The sequence below is a fragment of the Acanthochromis polyacanthus genome, chromosome 2, assembly GCF_021347895.1.
Source record: "Acanthochromis polyacanthus isolate Apoly-LR-REF ecotype Palm Island chromosome 2, KAUST_Apoly_ChrSc, whole genome shotgun sequence".
In the NCBI taxonomy this organism is placed as follows: Eukaryota; Metazoa; Chordata; class Actinopteri; family Pomacentridae; genus Acanthochromis; species Acanthochromis polyacanthus.
In genome coordinates, this window is record NC_067114.1 from 40333438 (window position 1) to 40354187 (window position 20750).

General features: G+C 40.1%; 1 protein-coding gene across 4 annotated transcripts in view; it reads left to right on the top strand.

Moving 5' to 3' along the window:
* The window catches only part of crtc3 (CREB regulated transcription coactivator 3), a 54891-nt gene that overhangs the window by 8304 nt on the left and 25837 nt on the right, over positions 1-20750 (top strand). For 2 of the 4 annotated variants that reach the window (XM_022215096.2, XM_022215097.2), the window contains exons 3-5: positions 3776-3904; positions 10298-10359; positions 20109-20171. In XM_022215096.2, coding sequence (XP_022070788.1) covers positions 3776-3904; positions 10298-10359; positions 20109-20171 — 254 coding nt within the window. The remainder of the gene's footprint in view (positions 1-3775; positions 3905-10297; positions 10360-20108; positions 20172-20750) is intronic. The other 2 variants (XM_022215098.2, XM_022215099.2) reach the window with 1 other exon arrangement.

Below are 20750 nucleotides of genomic sequence, written 5' to 3' on the forward strand. Positions count from 1 at the left end.
GACTTAATGTGATCCTAAAGCCCAAATCAAAAATCTCTGCGTCCTGTTTTTACTCTGAAGTGGTGATTCATATTTCAGTCACTTTGACACTTGTTGCATTTCCATCCTATAAGACTAACTGGGTAATCTGTATTGACCTTTACACCAAATTATGTTCAACTTCTTTGCCCAGGAGAAGGAAGGCCTTAACACGATTCAAGATTGAGATGATTTTTCTGCTGCACAAATACTCAGTAGTGGTAGTTTCTGAAAATACAACACTAAGAAAGAGAACACGAGAACATCCTCATCTTAAGTTGCAACGTTTATGGATAAACAAAATACCTCAGTGCACTGCCAGACGTTAGAAAATGACTGCTTTCAAATGTACAGCCTCAACTGAACCAACATTTTACAACAATTACAGCTTTAGCAGGAATGGCAGCATAAAGAGCACTATACTTTACATCAGGCTAAATGAGTTATTAAATGTATTAATGTATGAATAGCTTCAATACAGCGCAGATAGCTTTAATCGTCTCTGAATTCTGCAAAGGGAACCGCCATGTTATAAATAATGAAGTGATTAACGGGATGAAGACATGACTCGGGAGACAAAACTCACCCAATTAACTTGCACATCTAACGTAAACAGTAATAATCCACATTCACAGTCCACACAGTCTTTGATGAGAAGAATTCAAAACAAGGCTTCTTTCAGAACTTTGTTCGTCCACCATGCTCTCCTCTGTTTACAAAATACTAGAGTTGAAATGAGGAGTGCTTCCAGTGAGTGTCGTCTGAATTGTATCACGGTTTTGCTTAGTTCAAGTGAAGTGAGAAAGTGTCGACTGTTATTTGGATATGTATTGATCAGCAGGAGTCCTGAAAATGAGATTGAGTGATAGTGAGATCACCCACTCCTCTGCCATGTCCTTCATTTTACAGTTCTCCAAAGTTCTCACAACTCATTTCCTCCACTGTCTGGACAATCATGAAGTAAACTAGCTGTTCTTGTGAAATAATTTAACAGGAATGTGCACGTGGGGCTGTGATGTCCCATTGTGTTGCAGTAAAAGTTGAGCCAGGTTCAACACTTGCTGGACAGGCCTGGCTTTTCTAAAAAAAATCTATATTTTGGATGGAGCCTTCTGCATTAGCACCACAGCTGTATCATTGCAGCAGCGCTGTTCAAGTAAATGAGGAGGCGGCATTTTTTCTCACAGTGCTAATGTCAGTCTGAACACAGCCGTAAGATATCTGCTTTCTGTGACTGCTTTTCTTTAAGCAAAAGGATTTTAAACCAAACATGGATGTTTTCTTTAAAACTCTGCTTACCTTGAGATTACAATCTGCCAAATTCAAGGTCTTGTTCTCTCTTAGGGGGTTTTCAAGGCTAATTGTGTCTGACCCCCACTTCTGATGTGCAGTCAAAACAGCAAAACAGTGTACTGGACCTTCAGAAGTGCAAACAAGCTGCTCCTGAGAGTGTTAAATAATTCAGATGAGTTTCTGCAGACTGCAAAAAAGATGGCATGAAATATCAATGTAGTAGTTCTCAGCTCGGCTTCAAGCAGTTCACTGCTGTCTGCGATCTAACAGAGCTTCTGTGTCACACTGGGCCCTCTATCTGTGTCAGCTCTCCAAGGAGTGCTGGGATACAGGAGGTCCAGGTAAAGGTGCCCTTGTTACTGCAAAGAATAGCCCTTTGAGGCAGAGCAGCCATCGCAACACTGTGCCCACGTCCAGAAATCAATCCCCACACTGAAGGAGAAAACAGCTCTCGCTTACAGAGACCATTCACCTTCTCTTCTGGGAACAAAACTCAAACAACTAATTGGCTTCTAGATTCCACTCGATTGTAATTTCACTAAATGAGTGCAGCGTACTTAATGTAGTACTCGCTAAAGCTTGCTAAGAGCTTATTAAAACCGACAGTAATCATTTTACTTGAAGTGCCAGCGTGCATTTTGTTTTCAGTGCAGTTATGATCAAATGATTTAAATGTGCATCATGTATACACAAACCTATAGCGACAGTATGAACCACACTCTCTGGCAGTCAGTACAAATCTGGCAAAAAGTATTAGAAGTGAATGATTCATTTCAGTTGGTCCTTGTACAAGAAATATACAGGATATAATTCTTTCATCTGCAAACTAGGACTGCATACTGATACTTGTACGTTGTACTGTAAATTATTTGTGCAATATTAATATTTTGCAACATATAGAATTATCCTATGCAATATCATTATTGTCCACATTCAGTAGTAGTATCTAAATTTCTGTCTTTTGTTATCGCATATGAACCAATCTGTATAATGTAAACAGTGCTTATGTCTCTTCTTACAGTGCTGAACAAATAATGGGAATATAGTGTCATAGTAAAATCAAAGAAGCTGCGATGTTTACCTAAATAAAGCTTTGAGATGCTGTAGAGATGCCCCGATCAGCACATCATATTCTCCAAACAGACAGACTTTATTGTCATTCAGTACATACACTACCGTTTAAAGGTTTGGGGTCACTTAGGAATGACCTTATTTTTGAAAGAAAAGCCTTTTTTTCAAGATAACATTAAATACATTACAAATTCAGTCTAGACATTGTTAATGTGGTAAATGACTATTCTAGCTGGAAAACCCTTGTACAGTTATGTTAGCTCATGAATGAAAATGTGAGTTTTTATGAGAAACATGAAATTGTCTGGGTGACTCCAAGCTTTTGAATGATAGTGTATATATCTGATTTATTTTTTGCTTTTACACTGTCTCATTTGCTGCAAAATATCTGCTTTATCATAACTGTTATTTTGTCTTAAATTCGTTCTGAGACTGCAAAATTAATGGAATATGAATCACCATCACAATTTTATTTTTTCTACAAGAAAATGAACATGATCTGTTGTGATTTTAATGTCAAAAATAGTTCCCGTCACTCACTGAACTGAATTTCACTACAGCCCTTGTAGATAGAATCATTTGGTTTAACTTGGATTAATCAGACGTTAGATCGTCTTATTTCATTTTTGGTCACACACACACACACACACACACACACACACACACACACACACACACACACACACACACACACACACACACACACACACACACACACACACACACACACACACACACACACACACCTGTCTGAGCTGCTGCACTGCTGCATCTGAGTGGAGACTAGAGGCTTCTCTGTGCTGTCACCTCGCTAGCACTTATTGTAGTTAGCATGTGGGGCAAATATTGGAAATTTTAGCTATGTTTTGTTTCTAGCACATAGGCTAAATTTAGGGTATTGTTTCAAATCTTCTTTTGATGCAGAGATTTGTACATTAGCAAGAATTTAGTGCAAATTGAAAAAAAGCAATGCTCTGTTTATTAATTAGAGTTGGCAAGTTAAAAACCTATATTTCAAAAATCAAATATTTTGGACATGATATTCCTTTTGGTCGGTGTGCTTGTGTAATTAAGTTCAGTGCTATGATTTTGTAATGAGACATTCAGAGTGGCATTTTTGATGACAGTAATTTTCAAGAATATCCTTTTGAGAGAATGTTTTATTACACTTTAGTAATTGTAGTTTAAATCAGTAGTCATTTGTATTTGAAGCGTCAGCCTAATCTAAAAGCAAGTTTAAAATTGAGAAATCATTGAATGACAGTGTAATAATCAGTGACTTTCCCGTTAAAAGTGCATTTAACAAAGCATCAGATAGCATTCGTCCTCTCTACCTGCCCACCTTTGGGAATCCATTGTGTTACGTGTCTGATGTGAGCTCTGTCTTCTGCAGGGCGGCTTCCCTTCAGGGTTGGATTCGGTAAGAGGAACGCGCCACCATGGTCTGGTTGAGAGGGTCCACAGGGATCGTAACCGCATCAACTCTCCCCACCGCCGACCCATCGACAAGCACGGACGGCAGATATCCTTCCAACCTTAAACCTCTTAACAGTAGGAGACACATTGCTGTGTGATGCGGATGTTGTCGTCATTATAAAAGGTCAAACGACGATGTGGGAGTGGGCGTCGTGGCTTCCAGGTGCTTGCTCTTATTGTTTTTTTTTATTTTTTTAATGGCGGTTTGTGTTTATGGTGCAGTTTCACATGTGACGACACTCAGCAGTGTAGGCAGCTGTTTTGTTGCCTCAGGAGCAGAATTAGTCATTATGCTAATCTGAATTGTGACGCAGAGACAGCGCGCTTTACTCCTGCCTAATGGACACTGATATTGGGAAATTCTCGGCACACTCTGAATGCACGCTGAGGTTGTGAGAGCATGCATATATTTGCATGCATGTGTAGCAGCAGATGGGACTTCATGGTGAAGCTGCAGGAGGGTGTAATTGCTTTAATGGTGGCAGAGCAGTGAGTGTTTCCACTTAGCTGAACCCTTCATTAGCTGGATTGAGTCACAGCAGAAACATCTCTTATTCTGCTATGGTGTGGTTACGATTTTGAAGTCACACCATTCATACCTTGAGATTGCATAAGTCAGATTCTGGTATATCCAAGAGTTTGAAAAAGGCACACGGACACAGTCTGACTTCTTACTTTAAATTACGTTTTTTGGCAATGCATTTGTGCTAGATCTTTATAAAGCAAATGGTTTATAAAAGACAGAAGCCATCTTAAATAGGAAGTGACTGCAACTCTGTAACCAATCAACATTCCCCTCATATCATAGAAAGAATTACAAAATAACATACTATAGAATGACAGTAAGCGTCATAGATATATACCAAAAATAGACATAGAATAGGTGAGGTAACAAGATATAAATCTTTAAAACTCATGAGGACCAAACCAGATTCTCAAAAAACATAGACTGTCCACTGGATCCATCATTTCAGTGCTTCCCATTCATTGTGTATGTTAACAGCCATGCTATTCATTCTGGTTGTGTCACGATACGTTTTTCAGTTCATTTAAACAAAGTAAGGATCTCAGCTACTTGAAGTACATCAGGGGCATCTGACTTCCTTAAACTTTTAAACTAGCTCTTGTTAATCTAAATTAGGCCATAATGACCAGCTGCATGGCTTGTTTTTCATCTCAAATACTTTCAGAAACACATTTTGGTAGACTGGTTTTGTGATACATCCAAAAGTTTCCAAATGAGTCCGTATGCGAGTCTGATTAGAAGCCTTCATCCAATCAGGTGCAGCCAGTGTTTGCTTGGCTGTAGGCGGGTGAAACCTGTCTTGTTTGTTAGGGAGCACCTGCCATGTCCTCTATCATGATCCGGCCTAATTGTACACCCGTTAAGCGTCCAGTGGTGGGAAGCAGCACAATCCCTTGCAGCTAAAAACAACATTGTGGATGAATACCATTATGAATTGAATATTGTGTATAAAATGTGGGTGTGTTCACAGGTAGTTTGTTCCCTCTGATGCCAAAAAAATAAGGAATGAAAGGCTGCTGAATGGGTCTATTTATTAAAGAATAGCCAATGAGGTTGGCCATATATAATCAACGATTTTAAATAGTCAGGTAAAGGAAGACCTTCTGTTACCTGGATATACTGCCCTGGAAATTAAATGTATAGTTACTACTTGCTACTGAGAATAAGTTGATTTAGGCACCTTGAGGATCCCTATTTATTTGATTTGGAGCATAGGAAGGAAGTATCCAATTATTTTGAATGACTCCATAATGTGTGTTGCCCCTGTTATATCTGGAGACATGATTACACAAAAGCAATTACTTCTTGTAAATGATCATTAGACTTGCTGTGCAGAGCCTCTTCATACTCCATCGACATTATTGTTTAATTTGTCGTACTATTCTTTTCTTTTTTCCCCTTTTTGTTCTTTTTTTTTTAACGTAGTTGCTCATAAAGGGATACAGAATTGAGAGATAGAGGGAAAGATGTTCACTAGATTTCTTGATCCGGATTCACACCCAATATGTGAATCCCCAACGCAGAGCATTTTAATAAACAGATCTGTGTTTTTCTGAGCCTCAGAACAGCGATGATTCAGTGACCTGTCACGATGGTGTGTGATAGCTGGATAGGAGTTGGTCCTGTGTCCCAGCATGTGATGTCACACCAGTGTATATTTCCATGGAGAACAATCAGAACAGATGCATAATGTAATGGTCTTTAGGGTGTAGTGCCTGTTGAGGAAAACAAATTCACAGTTTCCAGCGGTGACATCATTTGCTGCTTGTTTCCACACAGTCGTGTGTTTTTTGTATGTCGGCTGTACTACTGTGTACAATAGAAGGGGATGACCTACATTGAGGGGGATGTTTGCTTCAATTTTAGGAAAGTTGAGTCAATATAGCAGAACTGTAAACACACTTGACTGCTTCAGAGAGTTTCTGATTGAACAGGAATGGAATTTTCATGAATTTAGGCAACAAAAGCAGACTCTTTGGTTTGCTTTATTTTTTAAAGACTGAGTTGAAGCTCTCTTGTAGAGGTCTGATCTTGTTGGTATGATAACAAGCAGATGGTCCATTTGTATTTGGGTGGATGGTGTCAGTTCCATGTGCCTTCATACTGTACATTCATGTGTACATGTACATGTGGTCACCAAGGTCATTGGTGAAAGAGGCCAGAATAAACAAGATTGCAAAATATGGGAAAGAGACACAAAGCCTAATGGTAGTTAGTGTGTACCTTTCTCTGTTCTATACATTGACTGTATAAAGAGATCAATTAACCCTCTGTGACCAGATCTGATCTCAGTGTGGTGGCTCCAGCTGTCACCATGTTGGCAGAGCCGACTCCTTCTAACTCCCAGCTAATCCAAAATGACCAAAGAGGTAGAGATGGAGGGGAGCTGAGGCCAGCCATGCAAAAATGTCTGGGCCAGTAAGTGGTCTAAGATAGCACCAGCCTGCCTTGCAAAACAACCACACTCCTGATTGAGCAGAACTGTAAAAATTAATATCATTTAAACATGTGTTATATCAAAATTCATCATCTATACAGTTGTCATGAGCAGAACAATTAGTTAAAGAGTCCAAAACCAGTTTTTGTATGAGATTGTCTGTGGGGATTGAACATCTTTTGCAGCCAACCCCAAGTGGCCGTTCAAGCAGTTGCAGCTTTTGGTGTTTTGCGTTGGCTTTATTTTTCAAACTTAGAGTTTGTTGTTTGATCTCTGCGTAGAAAACTGGAATGGCACTGAGAGAACAAATCGTTTGCCTTGGCCAATGTCCTGTCTTGTAATTTTTATTGTTGTAAAAAATAAAGAATTCTACATCTGCAGCTAAATTTGATGGGTTCTTTTGCTGCTTGCACCCCACTTCATGTATGTTTTCTTTTTTGCATTATCCTCCTGGTAGCCTAGCCGCGCTAGACAACCCACGGCAACGAATTTAATTCTCTGCCAGGGTGGGTCTAGTTACCCTCGGTAAGCCTTGAGGTTGGATGCTCCTAAAACTGGCCGACGAATCACCATGAAGTGTAGAGTCAGAAGGGGGGTGTAACTTAGTGATGACAGAGGCGCGACGATTCTGACAGAAACAACCGGAAACAACTAGCCTAGCCGCGCTAGACAACACACGGCAACGAATTTAATTCTCTGCCACGGTTGACAACAAAAACGTTGTTGTCGACCCTGTCGGTGCTAATGGAGCTCAACAGTCGTTGAGCTCCATTAGCACCGACTCTGAATAATCTTTCTGTTAATATGTCTGTAATATACTTGAGCTTCACCCATTGACTGCATAAATAAGGCTTCACCGAACTCCCGCATCCTCTGATTTCTGGCGCTCTAGGAATACGTCAGCCTATTCGTTGCGCTGATTGGTTGTATACCTACCCAATTGCTGCAGAGTGATTTGAAAGACAACCTTTTACCGCGTCCCTCCCTGTCGAGAGTTCCTAGACCCTTGTGTCTTCAGAGCTGGGTCTAGCGCCGGCTAGGCTATCCTCCTGGCATACAAATGGACAAATGGCACTGAAACTTATCTCTACCTAGACAGAAAAATCTGGCTTTCATGAGGAATATTTTGCGATGTTTTGACCATGAAAACATGAATATGTGACATTTTCTTTACTCACATTTTCAACCTTTGTGGGTTTTGTTTATATTTTCAGTACTGTTGCACAACTATGATCCCACACTATAAAAATCCAAACCAGCTGCAACTCTAAATTTCATTGAAACACTTCAAAAAAAGATATGACAAAATGTGTTTGGATTTGTTGTTGTAGCAATGCTAAAAACTTTAAAAAACAAAACTGTGAAAAACTATGAAGACCTTCATTATCTGCTTTTCCAGTTCCACAGTCCTTCTTTGTTTTAGATGTATAAATGCTAAATAAAACAGAAAGCAAAGTTCAAAGCTGCCCTATAAAGATAATCTGATTTTCAGTCAGTGACGGCAGTACAGTCATACCTCTGTGTGGGTTTCAGCAGAAGGTTTTCATTTTATTACCACTGTAACAAATTCACAGACAGCTATTTCTTGCTCTAAATCATGTGATCATGCTGTTTATTACAGACATTTTTGAAAACAAAACCTCACAGATTTGAAGACTGGGTTGTAGTTTTAATCGACTGTTCTTTAATCACGTTTACTAATTAAAATGAAAATTTTAACAATTTTTAGATTGTAATTTCTTTTAGAAACAACTAATATACATCTACGATAAAAATGTTATCAAAATTCAGAAAAGCACAAACTCTAACAAAAAACTTTGAAATGTCTTTGTTGTTTTTGTCTTGTATATGTTCATTAAAAAAAATCAACATTTATTCTTCAGCACTGATTGGTGTTTATTCGTGACATGTAATTAATCTGATAGTTCTATGGATTGGACATTGCTTGAGATCATGATGCTGCATCAGAACCACAGAGGCATAACAAATAATTATAAACATGAATACTGATAACTGCAAAAATGTTGAATATCATATATGATAATCTGACAGGCTGATAGTCAGTCGACCTCCAGCACAGACTTGGTTTTAAAAGCAGAAAAAGTGTTTTGCACTGATATAAACTCAGGTTGCAAAATGGGAGAAAAGCATTGCAAATGGCAGCCTTAGGATGGCATTTCTGCTTGCAGGTGTCTGATTGTCTACTAAAGAACAGTTGAGGCTGGCAGCTGCAAATGGGACCATCATCTACCATGGAGAGTGGTTAAATGATGATGACGGGGAGCAGTGCAGCCTCATGAAAATGAAAATGTATAGTGTGGTCTGTGACTGTGGCTTACCAGCCGTGGTGCCATATTTTCAAAATGGAACTGTGGCTTGTGGCTTTGATGGTTGATTTCTGAATTATGTTTCTATTTTACGCTCACAACATGCTGGTGTTGCTCATTTATTATTTTTTATGCATTGGACACACAGGATAGTGTGCCATGTTCAGTTTGGGGTTGACTCCACCGATGTAGCTGCTAAAAGGTGTCAGTCCAGTTTGACTGGATCGTGCCTTCGCTTCTTGTGTGTCCTGAGAAACCACAATATTGTCCTTTCCACTTGTTTTGTGTATGTTTGAAAAGGGGCTTATCCAATGTTTTGAATGACAGTTGAGCGACAGCAGGCCTCCAGTGCCTGTAAATCTGCCTCTCTGCCGATAATAACACGTCCAAAGCCTTAACAGATGCTTTGTGGAGCAGCGATTGGGATTTGTGCAACTCCACTTTAATTTGTTGTAACACCTCTCCTAAGCAACTGGCCACAGAGGGGACTGTTTCCAGAGTAGAAGAGCATGACTTTCAAACACTAAAAAAGCAACTGTCGGCAAGACCAAACGCCACCCTTCTGAAGTCCTGCCCTCCCTCACACAATGCCAGGAACTCTGCATCGGCAGTCAGTAGTAAATCAAATAATGCTGTCTTTGTTTCATTAAGTATTTGAGAAGGGCAGTTCTGTAGTTCACCCTTTTTTCACTTGCCTATCATTGCTGATGAGAATGCTTTCATTTTTCAGCACGTTACAGTTGTTATTTATGCTTAGAGTTTTAGGCACAACACATCTTTGTCTCCCTTTTAACGCTCATCAGCTCAGAGAAAATCAACTTCTGTTTTTTTTCTTTTTGTATTATTCATAACTGTGTCACATTGCACAAAAGACAGTTAAGTTCTCCCTACTTCTAGCCATGGTTGTGTTGATTCTCTAGAGGTACAGGACAGTCAATAGAAATGTGACCAGAGCAAAAAATGCCCAGAAGTTGCTTGGTATTCAGAGGGTTAAATTAAAGTAGAAAGTCACAGTGAAAAGACAGGCTACAGGCATTTTTATATTTATGAGTTTCAAGTCAGTTTGTAAATGTTTTCCTCTTGTCTTTCACATCTTTCTGTGCTGAGGTTTCTGTGTTTGTGCCAGTCCTTTCCTTAACTAAACTCCACATCGAGAGCTCTCCGTATGGAGCAGTGTACCTGTCCCCACCTCCGGACAACAACTGGAGAAGGTGAGTAGCGCCTCTGTCGAGCCCCTGACAGAATGCTTATTGTCTTCTCTTCCTCCTCTAACTAGATTATTTTACAGCAGGAACTGTTTCCTCCCGCCAGCGTGTTTCCTGTATCGAGCCTCTCTGTGCCTACCGGTGTTTTCTTTCTAAATCCAGACACCGGCCGTCTCGATCAGACACAAATCAGACATGTGAATAATCAGTGGATGTGGAGCTGAGGCTGGGCGATGGGTGGAGTTGTTGGCCTTGATTGTTGCACAAGTGTTCCAAGTGTGAGAGAGCTGTGTTAGCCCTGGGAAGGCTGCATCTCACTAAAGATGTTTGACAGATAGCCTTTTGCTGTAAAGGTCATGCCCAACAGCAGTGGTCCTGCTGTTTGGGGATTTTATGTTGTCACTGCCCTGTGGTGCACGATCTCCACCTTACCTGAAATTCAATCTCAGTGACTGCTGAAAACCAGTGCAGCAAAGACTGGCTGGCCTTGATGTGAAGATCTCTTTTCTGCAGCTCTGATTGCGCCTATATTGAGCAGACAGTGCATTGGTAGACGGCTTTTCCTCAGTGTTTACAAGGGAGTGAATTATGGGCCTGTGATAAAAAGCTCAGCCAAGCTCCTCCCCGCTCACTCTCTTCCAGTCTTGCTCTGTCTCCACATTTGTGTTTTGTGTGCTGGCTTGGCCATCCGCCAGTCACCCAGCCTCAGCTTCTTCCACAGCAGCGCCACAGACGCTGGCCGGGCTCAGCGCTCAGCGTACTGTAACAGCTTGTACTGTAGAAGTGAATGAGGCCCACGCCCTCTCATCATTGTTGACGGCACAAAACAGGTTGGCTGACAAACGTCCTCCCGGAGCAGCCAGACGTCAGTGTTCTCAGAGTGGGTGTGTTTCTCTGAGAGCCATGTGGCACAAAGCACTGAAAGCAAACTCTCACGTTTAATTGAAGCGACACTGCTTTGATCCAGACTGTGTTTCTGAATGAACGATTTGGGCGTCAAGTGATCCAAACAGGAGGAATCTGTCATGAAGGCACACGCAGACTTGACTAGTTGACCTCATCCTTATCATGCACTGACGTACTGAATTGATTATAGGAATCTTTCTGTAGAGTTAATCTGATTGGTTACAGGCTGTAAAGTGATTGTCCACAGCAAAACGATGTTTCTTTGATCACTGCTCATGTTCTCTGTTGGTAGAAACACAATTTTCACACAGTCTGTTTTTTGGATGTAGCACCTATTTTGCAATCTTCATGCCTTTAAAGTTGTGAAAAATATTCATATGTGACCCTGTGAAAATCTCTGCTTCATTCTACTCATCCCTGTCTCTGATTGCTGCTTCCCTTCTACCAGCCATGCTCCTCTGTGTATGATTGGCATTGGCTCTGTCAAGTCTCTGCAGGCCAGATCTGTCCTCCTGCTCCGACTTGCAGCAGATTGTTGTCACAGTATGCAACAGGGATAAACTTCCCCCTCAGCAGTGGATTTTGGCCCACCTCACAGTCACAGGCAGACGTACAAAAGCTGTGTTTCCATAATTTTCAGCTTAATTTGAAGCAAACTTTTGAAATGTTGCAAAAAATGTAAAACCAAAAAACCAACTGTGTGAATTCGGTTGATTTCAATTGACTGCTGTGGACTGAAATAACTGGGCTGCATAGTGTCATCAGAAGATTTTGGTAGAAATAGAGGTTGTGAACTTTAGAAGAAACCATGTTTGCGGTCTGCTAGTAAACCTTGATCAAGAAACAAGCAACAATCTGTCTATCGACAAGAGAAAAATGGAGACAAGTCTTAAATTGTTTTCAATCAAGAAAGCTGTCATTATTGTTTCATGTCAGCTGGTATTGGACATGCTTTATGCTGTCCACAAGCAAAGAAGAGACAGAAACCGGTTATCAGTCATGTGAGTTAAATGTTTGTTATTTCAGAACTTAATCTAAAAAGACGTTCTGATCTTCCATAAAGCACATTAAGTCTTTTTAGAAAAAGTCAAAGGCGGCCTCTAGCGACCATAAAAACTTTATTGCGAAATTGTGAATGTTTTTTAAATGCTGCCGTTTCCATTGATATTTCTCTAATTTAGTACTTCAAAATGCACTTCAAAATGCACATCAAAATACGTCATTGAAATACAGAAATACTAGTGTCTTAATGTTGGCCTGAAGTGCGCCTGTCCAAACAGACAACAGTTTGAATATCCACATTTATCTGCTTACTGTCAGAGAATTTACACAAATTTTTATTTCAAATTTGTCTTTTTGGTGTTGATTGTCTGTCAGACTCAGATGGTTTGAGCTCACATTTAGGAGAAATATGAAAAAAAGACAAACATTTTATATAAATATCAAAGTTCAGCTAAGAGTACCATGAGTGCTGCTAGCTACTCGTTCTTATTCCTAAAAGATGACTGTACTGTTATATAAAACCGCAGAAACTTAGCCTTGTTTTTCAAAAGCTTGTAAAACATGGACTGTATATAAAGATGAAGAAGCCCTCCATGACGTCACCTGTAGGTTTCCTGATGTTTTTGGAGCTCAGTATAAGCATGTTTATTTCTGCTGTAAAGTTTTGAAATGGTTGTCTGTGGGGATCGACTCACTTTTAAATCCAGCAGGAAGTGCAGTTCTTGGAAATGTGTTAGTTTTTTAGCTGCTTGCAGTAAAAGAAGTGAGTGGATAAAGGAAATGAAGATGCACATCATATAGGAATCTTTGTATAAAACTTGTCTTCAGTGAGTTGTAACTTAGGAGGCATACGGGAGACATGTTAGTCTTCTCAGCCCAGAGAGACTTTAAAGACCGGACAAGATTTCCACAGTTTTGACAACCAGTATCGTTCAGAGCATTTGGAGTGAAACATCACATAAATATACAATCCAGGATATGCCCTAATCAATTAGATAATGCAGATATTCCATCATACTGCATCAAAACCATCACAAATCCACTTCCACAAACCAAACTGCCATGCTTTATGAAGTGTGTTATACATTAGCAAGTGATAATCATCCAGGCTGATAATTGGTAAACAAATTAAAATATTTAATTTCAACATTTTTGCACTAAATGTGAATTTTCATGTAGATTTTTTGCATCATTGCAGTCATTCTCAAAACAGCCGCGGTTATACCAAGCTTCTTTGCCTGATGTAGTCCACTCAGCAGTTTTAAACCGATGTTTATGTCACAAATTAGGTCCTGATTGATGCCATTACAGCAGCAGCATTTTATATGAATGAACAGAACATACAGTGTAGCTTGCTCTTGCACAGTCAGACCTGTGTTTTCACTCTCAGGCTGCAGACGGAAATTGTAGCTTGAATAAAGACATAACATGCTGTTGGAGGGGAAATGGGAAATCTGTCTGGGCTGAAGTCCTGCCAGATCTGGAGACTCTTCTTCCAGCACAGTGCTGTGAAGTCCCATTCAAGAAAATTAAATTTTATTAATGTGCTGTACATATTTAAAAGCCATTCTCCTTTTATCCAAAGAACAAGTCAGTGGCTAAAGTTAATAACCATTCACTAAAACGGTCTTAAGCTGTTGTGTTGTTGCAGTGAGAAGCAGAGTCCCTGCTTGTCCGTCAGGGGAGAATGGGGCGGTAAGTGTTTACAACGCCAGCTACATCTGCACTGCATTATCACTAGTCAGTTGTGGAGAAGAGCCACGGAGCGCTTTAACTGTTTCACTGCTTTCACACAGCTTCTTGAGCACACGGAACGAGCAAACCACGAAGGCGAACAAAGGAAGAGGAAAAAAAGCACGTTTACTAAAGTAACTCTGTGCAAAAGTTCTAAACACTGAAGGTGTTTAATTTCTTATTCATCAATTTGGTTAGGCGTCAAGAACCAGTTCTAAAAATCTGATTACAAAAGAATCATTAGGAAAGTTAAATTTCAATTCTGCTTAATGGTTCCTGAGCAAATTTCCTTTCTGCTAGTTTTTCACTGTATTTCTACTGCTATACGTCCATGCCGTCATGTGAGTTGAATGCATGCGTGTCGTCATTTGTCCTAATGAAAGGTTGTCCGTTAACCTACTCAGCTGCTGTTGAGTTATCTACTTAGATAGTGAACAGGACAAATTGTGTGACTATCACACCTTAACATAGTACACACTGTGACTTAAATCCCTTTACAAGGATCTGCTTGGACTCCCATTGTTGAAGTAATGAAGTTGAAATAAACACAAAAATATAAACCAGAAAAGTACCACTGTCAGTTCAGGTATGATTTCTGGTTCTGTGTTTCAGCTCAATATATTTCATTGACTATTTTACACCATTCTGCTGTCAAGAATGCAAGATGATGTCGTATTAAAATTACATGATCACTGACCCTTTGTTTCACTTGTATGACAGCGAACTTAGACTTTCAGTAACTATCCTGTTTATGGAGGCATGTTATAACTGACTACAGTAACTGTACTATTCACCGGCTACTCATCAAAGCACTACCAGGGCTTTTCTTACAAACTAGAGGAGATTCACTTCACACAACAAACTTACTTCTTTAATATAATCATTAAGTGTTTCGTTACCTTGATAAACAGAGATAGGCAGCAGTGGAGGACATAGGCATCTTGTACTTATGCAAAAGCACGCAAGCTTTGTTCTTATCAGTCAGTCGAGGTGAATGGCTCCACTGCTTCAGCCAGGTCCTGCTGGAAATTTTTTTCTTCCCGAGAAAAGGAAAACCTCCGGCAGGAAAGGGAACCCAAAGAAAACTTTACAGTTGTTGGGTTCCTCTCCATGCATTTGGTAAATCCTCACCTTATTCTGTGAGGTGCATTGAGAAGACATACACTACTGTTCAGAAGTTTGGGGTCACCCAGACAGTTTCATGTTTTCCATGAAAACTCATGCATTTGTTCATAGTTGCACGAGAGTTTTCTATTCATCAGTAAGCCTTTCAACACCATTAGCTAACACAATGTAGCATTAGAACACAGGAGTGATGGTTGCTGGAAATGTTCCTCTGTACCCCTATGGAGATATTCCGTCAAAAATCAGCCGTTTGCAGTTAGAATAGTCATTTACCACATTAACAATGTCCAGACTGGATTTCTGATTAAGTCAGTGTTATCTTCATTGAATAAAAATTGCTCTTCTCTAAAAAACAAGGACATTTCTAAGTGACCCCAAACTTTGAACGATAGTGTAGTTGTGAATTTATGCTAAATATAGAAAGTTTAATTGAACTGAATAATCCAGAAAAGTTAATGTTATTAAAAGTAAAATTAGAATCAGTTTTGTTCCCAAGCAGGTTTTCACATACAAGGAACCTGACGTGGTGATTTGGTGCATTACAGTGAACGCTGAGAAATACGGAATTAAGTGGAAAAGCTTTAAAAAGAGTGGTAGTAGAGGATTCAGTAAGAAAGCAGGAGTTGTAAGTCAACAGACAGTGTTTCAAACGAAGTAAGGAGAAAGTGCACTCAATCCTAAAAGAATGTCTCCTGTCACTGTTATACTGTGATACAGTATATTATTAGAGTATAATTTTACTGTTGTCATGACCTTAAATGCCTGGAACTCAAAGAAACAGATTTTGAGATTTAGAATCCTTAGACTATAAGCAATACCTAACTAAATTTGTGATGTAATGTACAAAAGGACATTGATTTTGTTGATTTTTGTAGCATGACAACAGGCCTAAACACACACAAGGACAAGAAAAACTGGGAGTCCTGTGAGAGATGGTTTGGCCCTCAAAGAGCCTTGATCATCGAATTTCTCTGGGATGACATGAAACGAGAGAAAACATCCTAAATCCACAGAAGAAGTGAAATGTGTACACCCCCTGTCAAAAGTTTTGACACGGGTTCTCATTTGAAACTTTTGACAGGCGATGTATGTGTGTACCTTTTGAGAATTGCAGCTGTTTAAAGCACAAACAAAAATGGAGCACTCACACAAAATGTAAATGAGATTTTCTTGGTTTACTGTACTTTACATGACCATATTATAGACATACAGTACAGATACACATCTGCATGTTTGTATTAAGATAACTGATGCTGTCTAGCATCAAGACTTAAAGGCAGCGGGCCAGTGCTAAGGGATTGCCAGGCATGACAGAAATGCAGGGGAACAGAGCTGTTCACATAGCCTTTAACCGCTCCATAACCAAAAGTCTGGCCAACAGATTTAATCATCGCTCTGGATTTTTCAGCAAAAAAAGTTGTGATTTCCCAACTTTGTCCATCTGCAGTGACTCAGGCTGCGATTTTTGATATCCACCATCTGTCCTTCAGAGTTTATACAAGTGTCGTGCCTGTTCATAAATTAGGTGTGTTCATATGCTGGTGTCTGGGAGGAGAAGTTCCTGTAGGGGACCTGAGTCCAGCTCTGAGTCCCTTCGGAGACCATCTGCTTCAGGGTCAGAGCCTCGATCCAGTCCCACGCCCTCCATCTCTTCCATTCACCCATCTTTGGCCTGCTGTTCCTGTACCAGCCTCTCTCGGGATGAAATCTCAGACCGAGCTCCCAGGGGACTGCACTGTAGAAAGGCTTTCAAGAAGAGAGATCGTACATTTTTTCCACCGCTGCCTCTTTGGGAGATGTTGTGGATGTTTCTTGAAGGCTTTTATCTTCCATGTAGGTAGTCTGATTGCTGCTTTGGTATGAAAAGCCAGTATTTATACTCTCGCTTACCCTAAAATCACACCATGAACTTGGTGCCCTTAAAAATCTAACTCTCCAGACTATTGCCTGGAAAAGGAAAACACAGCCAGTCTTGGATAAAATTAGACTTTCAACTATCAATCTCACAGCTAACATGTGGCTGTGCAAACGGGATATTTGTTGTGGGATGGGTGGTGTGCAAACACAACTAACCTGCATTCCAAAGCCTACGTCACATCTCTAAATATAAGTAAAGGCTGGACTCCCTACAGTCGCAAGCATTTACTTAGCAAGGTGATATGACATACATGGAGGTGTTGTAGGTTTTCTACTTTTGTTTTTACGCTGCTTACCAGGGCATGAACGGACTGTGCCATGTCAGAGATGGCCCTATGTAATTCGATCGGAGACTTGCAGGCTTTCATACTAATAAAACTTGGTAGTAATACCAATCTTGTTCACAGTGTGATGGTTTTGAGAGATTCTATTTTGGATAATTCCACCTTACAGGTGCTAATTTTACCAGCAGTAAAATGACTGTCAATGCGCCCCTAGGTTACTACAGAACTAGCCATTTATGGTAATTTGATTAATAGCCCAGCTGACATTGTGTGATAGGTGAGAATGGAGAGACCACTTATATTCACATCTACAGGCAGTTTAATGCTGTCAGTGTGTCTAATCTGCATTTCTTTAGACTGTGGGAAGAGTAGACTCCTCAAAAAACCAAGGAGCAAGCATTCAAACAGAAACAACCCAAGAACCAGGCAGCAGATTCAAACCTTCTTGCTAATCAGTTCAGTTCGATCAGCAGAAAAGACTAAAGATCTCAGATCTTCACTGAATCTTTGCACTTAACAGACTGCAAAAAGAAAAAGAAAAAAATTCCTATTACCTCCCTCACTGCCTGTAGGCACCAAGGTCCTATTATCACACTTGAACTTGTTTTATGGCACTCATCCAGGTTGTTTTCTTCAGACTAAATCCCTGCTTAAGTTGTATCTACTGTCAGATGTATGTCACTTAGGATAAACTGTAGAAATTACAATCATTTCTCCACCTTCAAATTTATTCACATTAATTCACATCAATTTATCATTCAGAAACCAACATGACAAACTAATGTGAAATTAAAGTCAACTTAATAGGTATAGATGCATACAGGATGGCAGGAAGAAGTCTTGAATATGGACTCACAGATCAGTTCTGTCCCAGATGTCTGTCTGTCCCTAATCGGTTAATACAGCCCTATTGTCCAACTTTTCTAATGGTAACAAGTATAACTGTAGCCAGCAAAATAAACTGTTGTTTGACAGAAGTCAAACCTGCCACAGTGCACAAATTGCTCTGCCTTATTGGCCTAAATCAATAAATAGAAAACATAAAAAGCTATTATTTGCAGCATATAGTTTGAAATTGATTATTAGATGCCAAACTAAGGGCAAGTGTACACCTGCCCATACTCAAATGATTCCTAAAAGTACAACTATAACCGGTGATCCCAGCACAAGCATTACTGAGGAATCTATTCCAGACAAGTTATCCTGCTGGTTGTCGAGCTTTGATATACAAACTGCTTGGAAAGTTGTTTGGAAAGTTCACTCTTGACTTATTCACTATCTGTTTGAACGACATGCAGCCACACCAACAACTTCCTTGACATGGTGTCGGTTAGTTTGGAGCCAAGAAAAATGCTCAGTAAAGGTTAAATAAGGTAGACCTAGCAGTCTCCAATAGGTTGGACCAGTTCAAAATTGTGCAAAAATAGGAGAGTTCTCAGATAGTCTGTTCCTCCTGTGGCCAAAAATAATGGATTAATCCCAGAAGGCTGTTGGAACGTTCTTCTCCTTATGAAAGCAACTCAGACGATTGCTCAAACAGTGAGGATTTGGTTGGATGAAAGCCTATCAACCAACCAATAGACCAGCCGACATTACAGCCCTTATAACTTAAGGGTAGAGCTCAGTCCTCCACCAGGCTAATGCCCTGCCTCACAGTTTCAAAGAAAACTACCTGGATCTGCACCAAAATATAATGAGTTCTTCCTGTGGACACGCTTCACATCTCGACTTTCATGAAACTTGGCTCGGCACTTATTGTGTAATCTTCCTGACAGACAAAAAACACTAAAAACATGTCTCAGCTCTCTCCTTTGCGTGGGATAATAACATCGTACCCATCAAGTTAATTGCTGAGACCTGCGAATGCTGTAACGCTGCAAGAAAAACTCTCTGTCGCTCCAGTGTACCTCAACATTGAGCACTTTAAACGATCTCTCTTCAGTTGGCTTGTTTACAAACCTGCCTGATTATTTGACTCCTTGTGTTTTAGTTGTTCGACTCCATTCCAGAGATGTCATTGTGTATCTGGATCTCAGTATAGTTTCACCATAACCAAAAGAACTGAACACCAAACTAGGGAAATGAGTACTTAGAATGACCCTCTAAACTTGTGATACTTTAATATCAATTGAAAAACTTGGATGTTTAATAGATATATTTTCGTATGCAGGTGTGCCAAGAAAATGGCTGAATAGAGTGGTTCATTCTTACATGAACTTTAGTTCTTTTGTTGTGTTTTCAGAAGACTAGTTGTACCAGTTAAGAGACAAACAAGCTGCTTCTGTGTACTTTAAGTCTACCAAAGAGTCAAGACCCCTTTTTTGCTGAACGCTTCAGAAAAATCCACTTAGTCACTGTTCCCACTCCATCATTTCAGGCCTTGACAATGACTCTTCGCATCAAGTTGTTTACGCTGTTTCTAACCGGCCAGCCTTTTCTCTTCTCATCAGATATGGAAGAACAGCTCTTCGGCAGCAGGTTTATAAGCCTGGCCTGCAGTCGTTCTCCTGGTTAACACTCTTGTCTTGTTTTTCCGTCTCTTCACTCTGCTTCCAATTTAACCTGTCTTTCCATTTTCCTCAAAACAAAACAAAACATAAAACGGCATTGTGCAGTGTCTGACTATTCTCCTGGGTCTTTCTTCTCTCCACATGTGCCAATGCAAACATGTCGTATTTTTTAACCAGGATATTTTCTCCTCTTCACCAGTTTCAGGGAAGGAGCCAGGGTCTCTGCTTTCACCCATTAAATATGTCTGTCGTGCTTTTCCTCTGTCTGTCTTTGAAGGGAACAGCAGCCATGGACTGAGGACAAACGGCCGGGGTTTAGATTAATATCACAACTCAACAGGTGACCCTTGACCCCACCCTTCCCCCTCCACGTCCTTCCTTCCCTCGGTCTATCTTCACCGCTTTATCCTTCGCTCGCAGTAGCCAACAATTCTGTTCTTTGTCTCTCTGCAATCTCCCTTGGCGACATAACATTTCTATCCTCTGTAAATCTCCGCCTGATTGGTAACATCTCAATAATCCTCTCCTTTCTTCCTTTGAAGCGCTGAGATAAAGGCCCACAGAGTCTCGGCTGCAGGCCGTTATGTTGGATTTATTAGTTATTATATTTTCTCTTTGTAGTTTTACAGCTCATCTCTTTCAGTCTGGCATTTGTGAAACATTAATTGTTAGTTGTTCTTGTACTAACCCGGCTTTTAGGTCTCATGGCTCCTCAGCAGTCTAACATCAAGGCTCCCTATTCGTATTTTCTTACTTTCGGCCTTTTTTACTCCCTCTCAAAGTGTTGTGCTGTTTTTTTTATTTATTTTTTTTAAAATGTTGCCTTTGATTTCTAAGGTCTTGTTTGTGTTTTTGTGGGACAAATGCAGAGAGAAGTTGTGTTTACACCCCCAACCGAATTGGTGAAAACTTACATGAA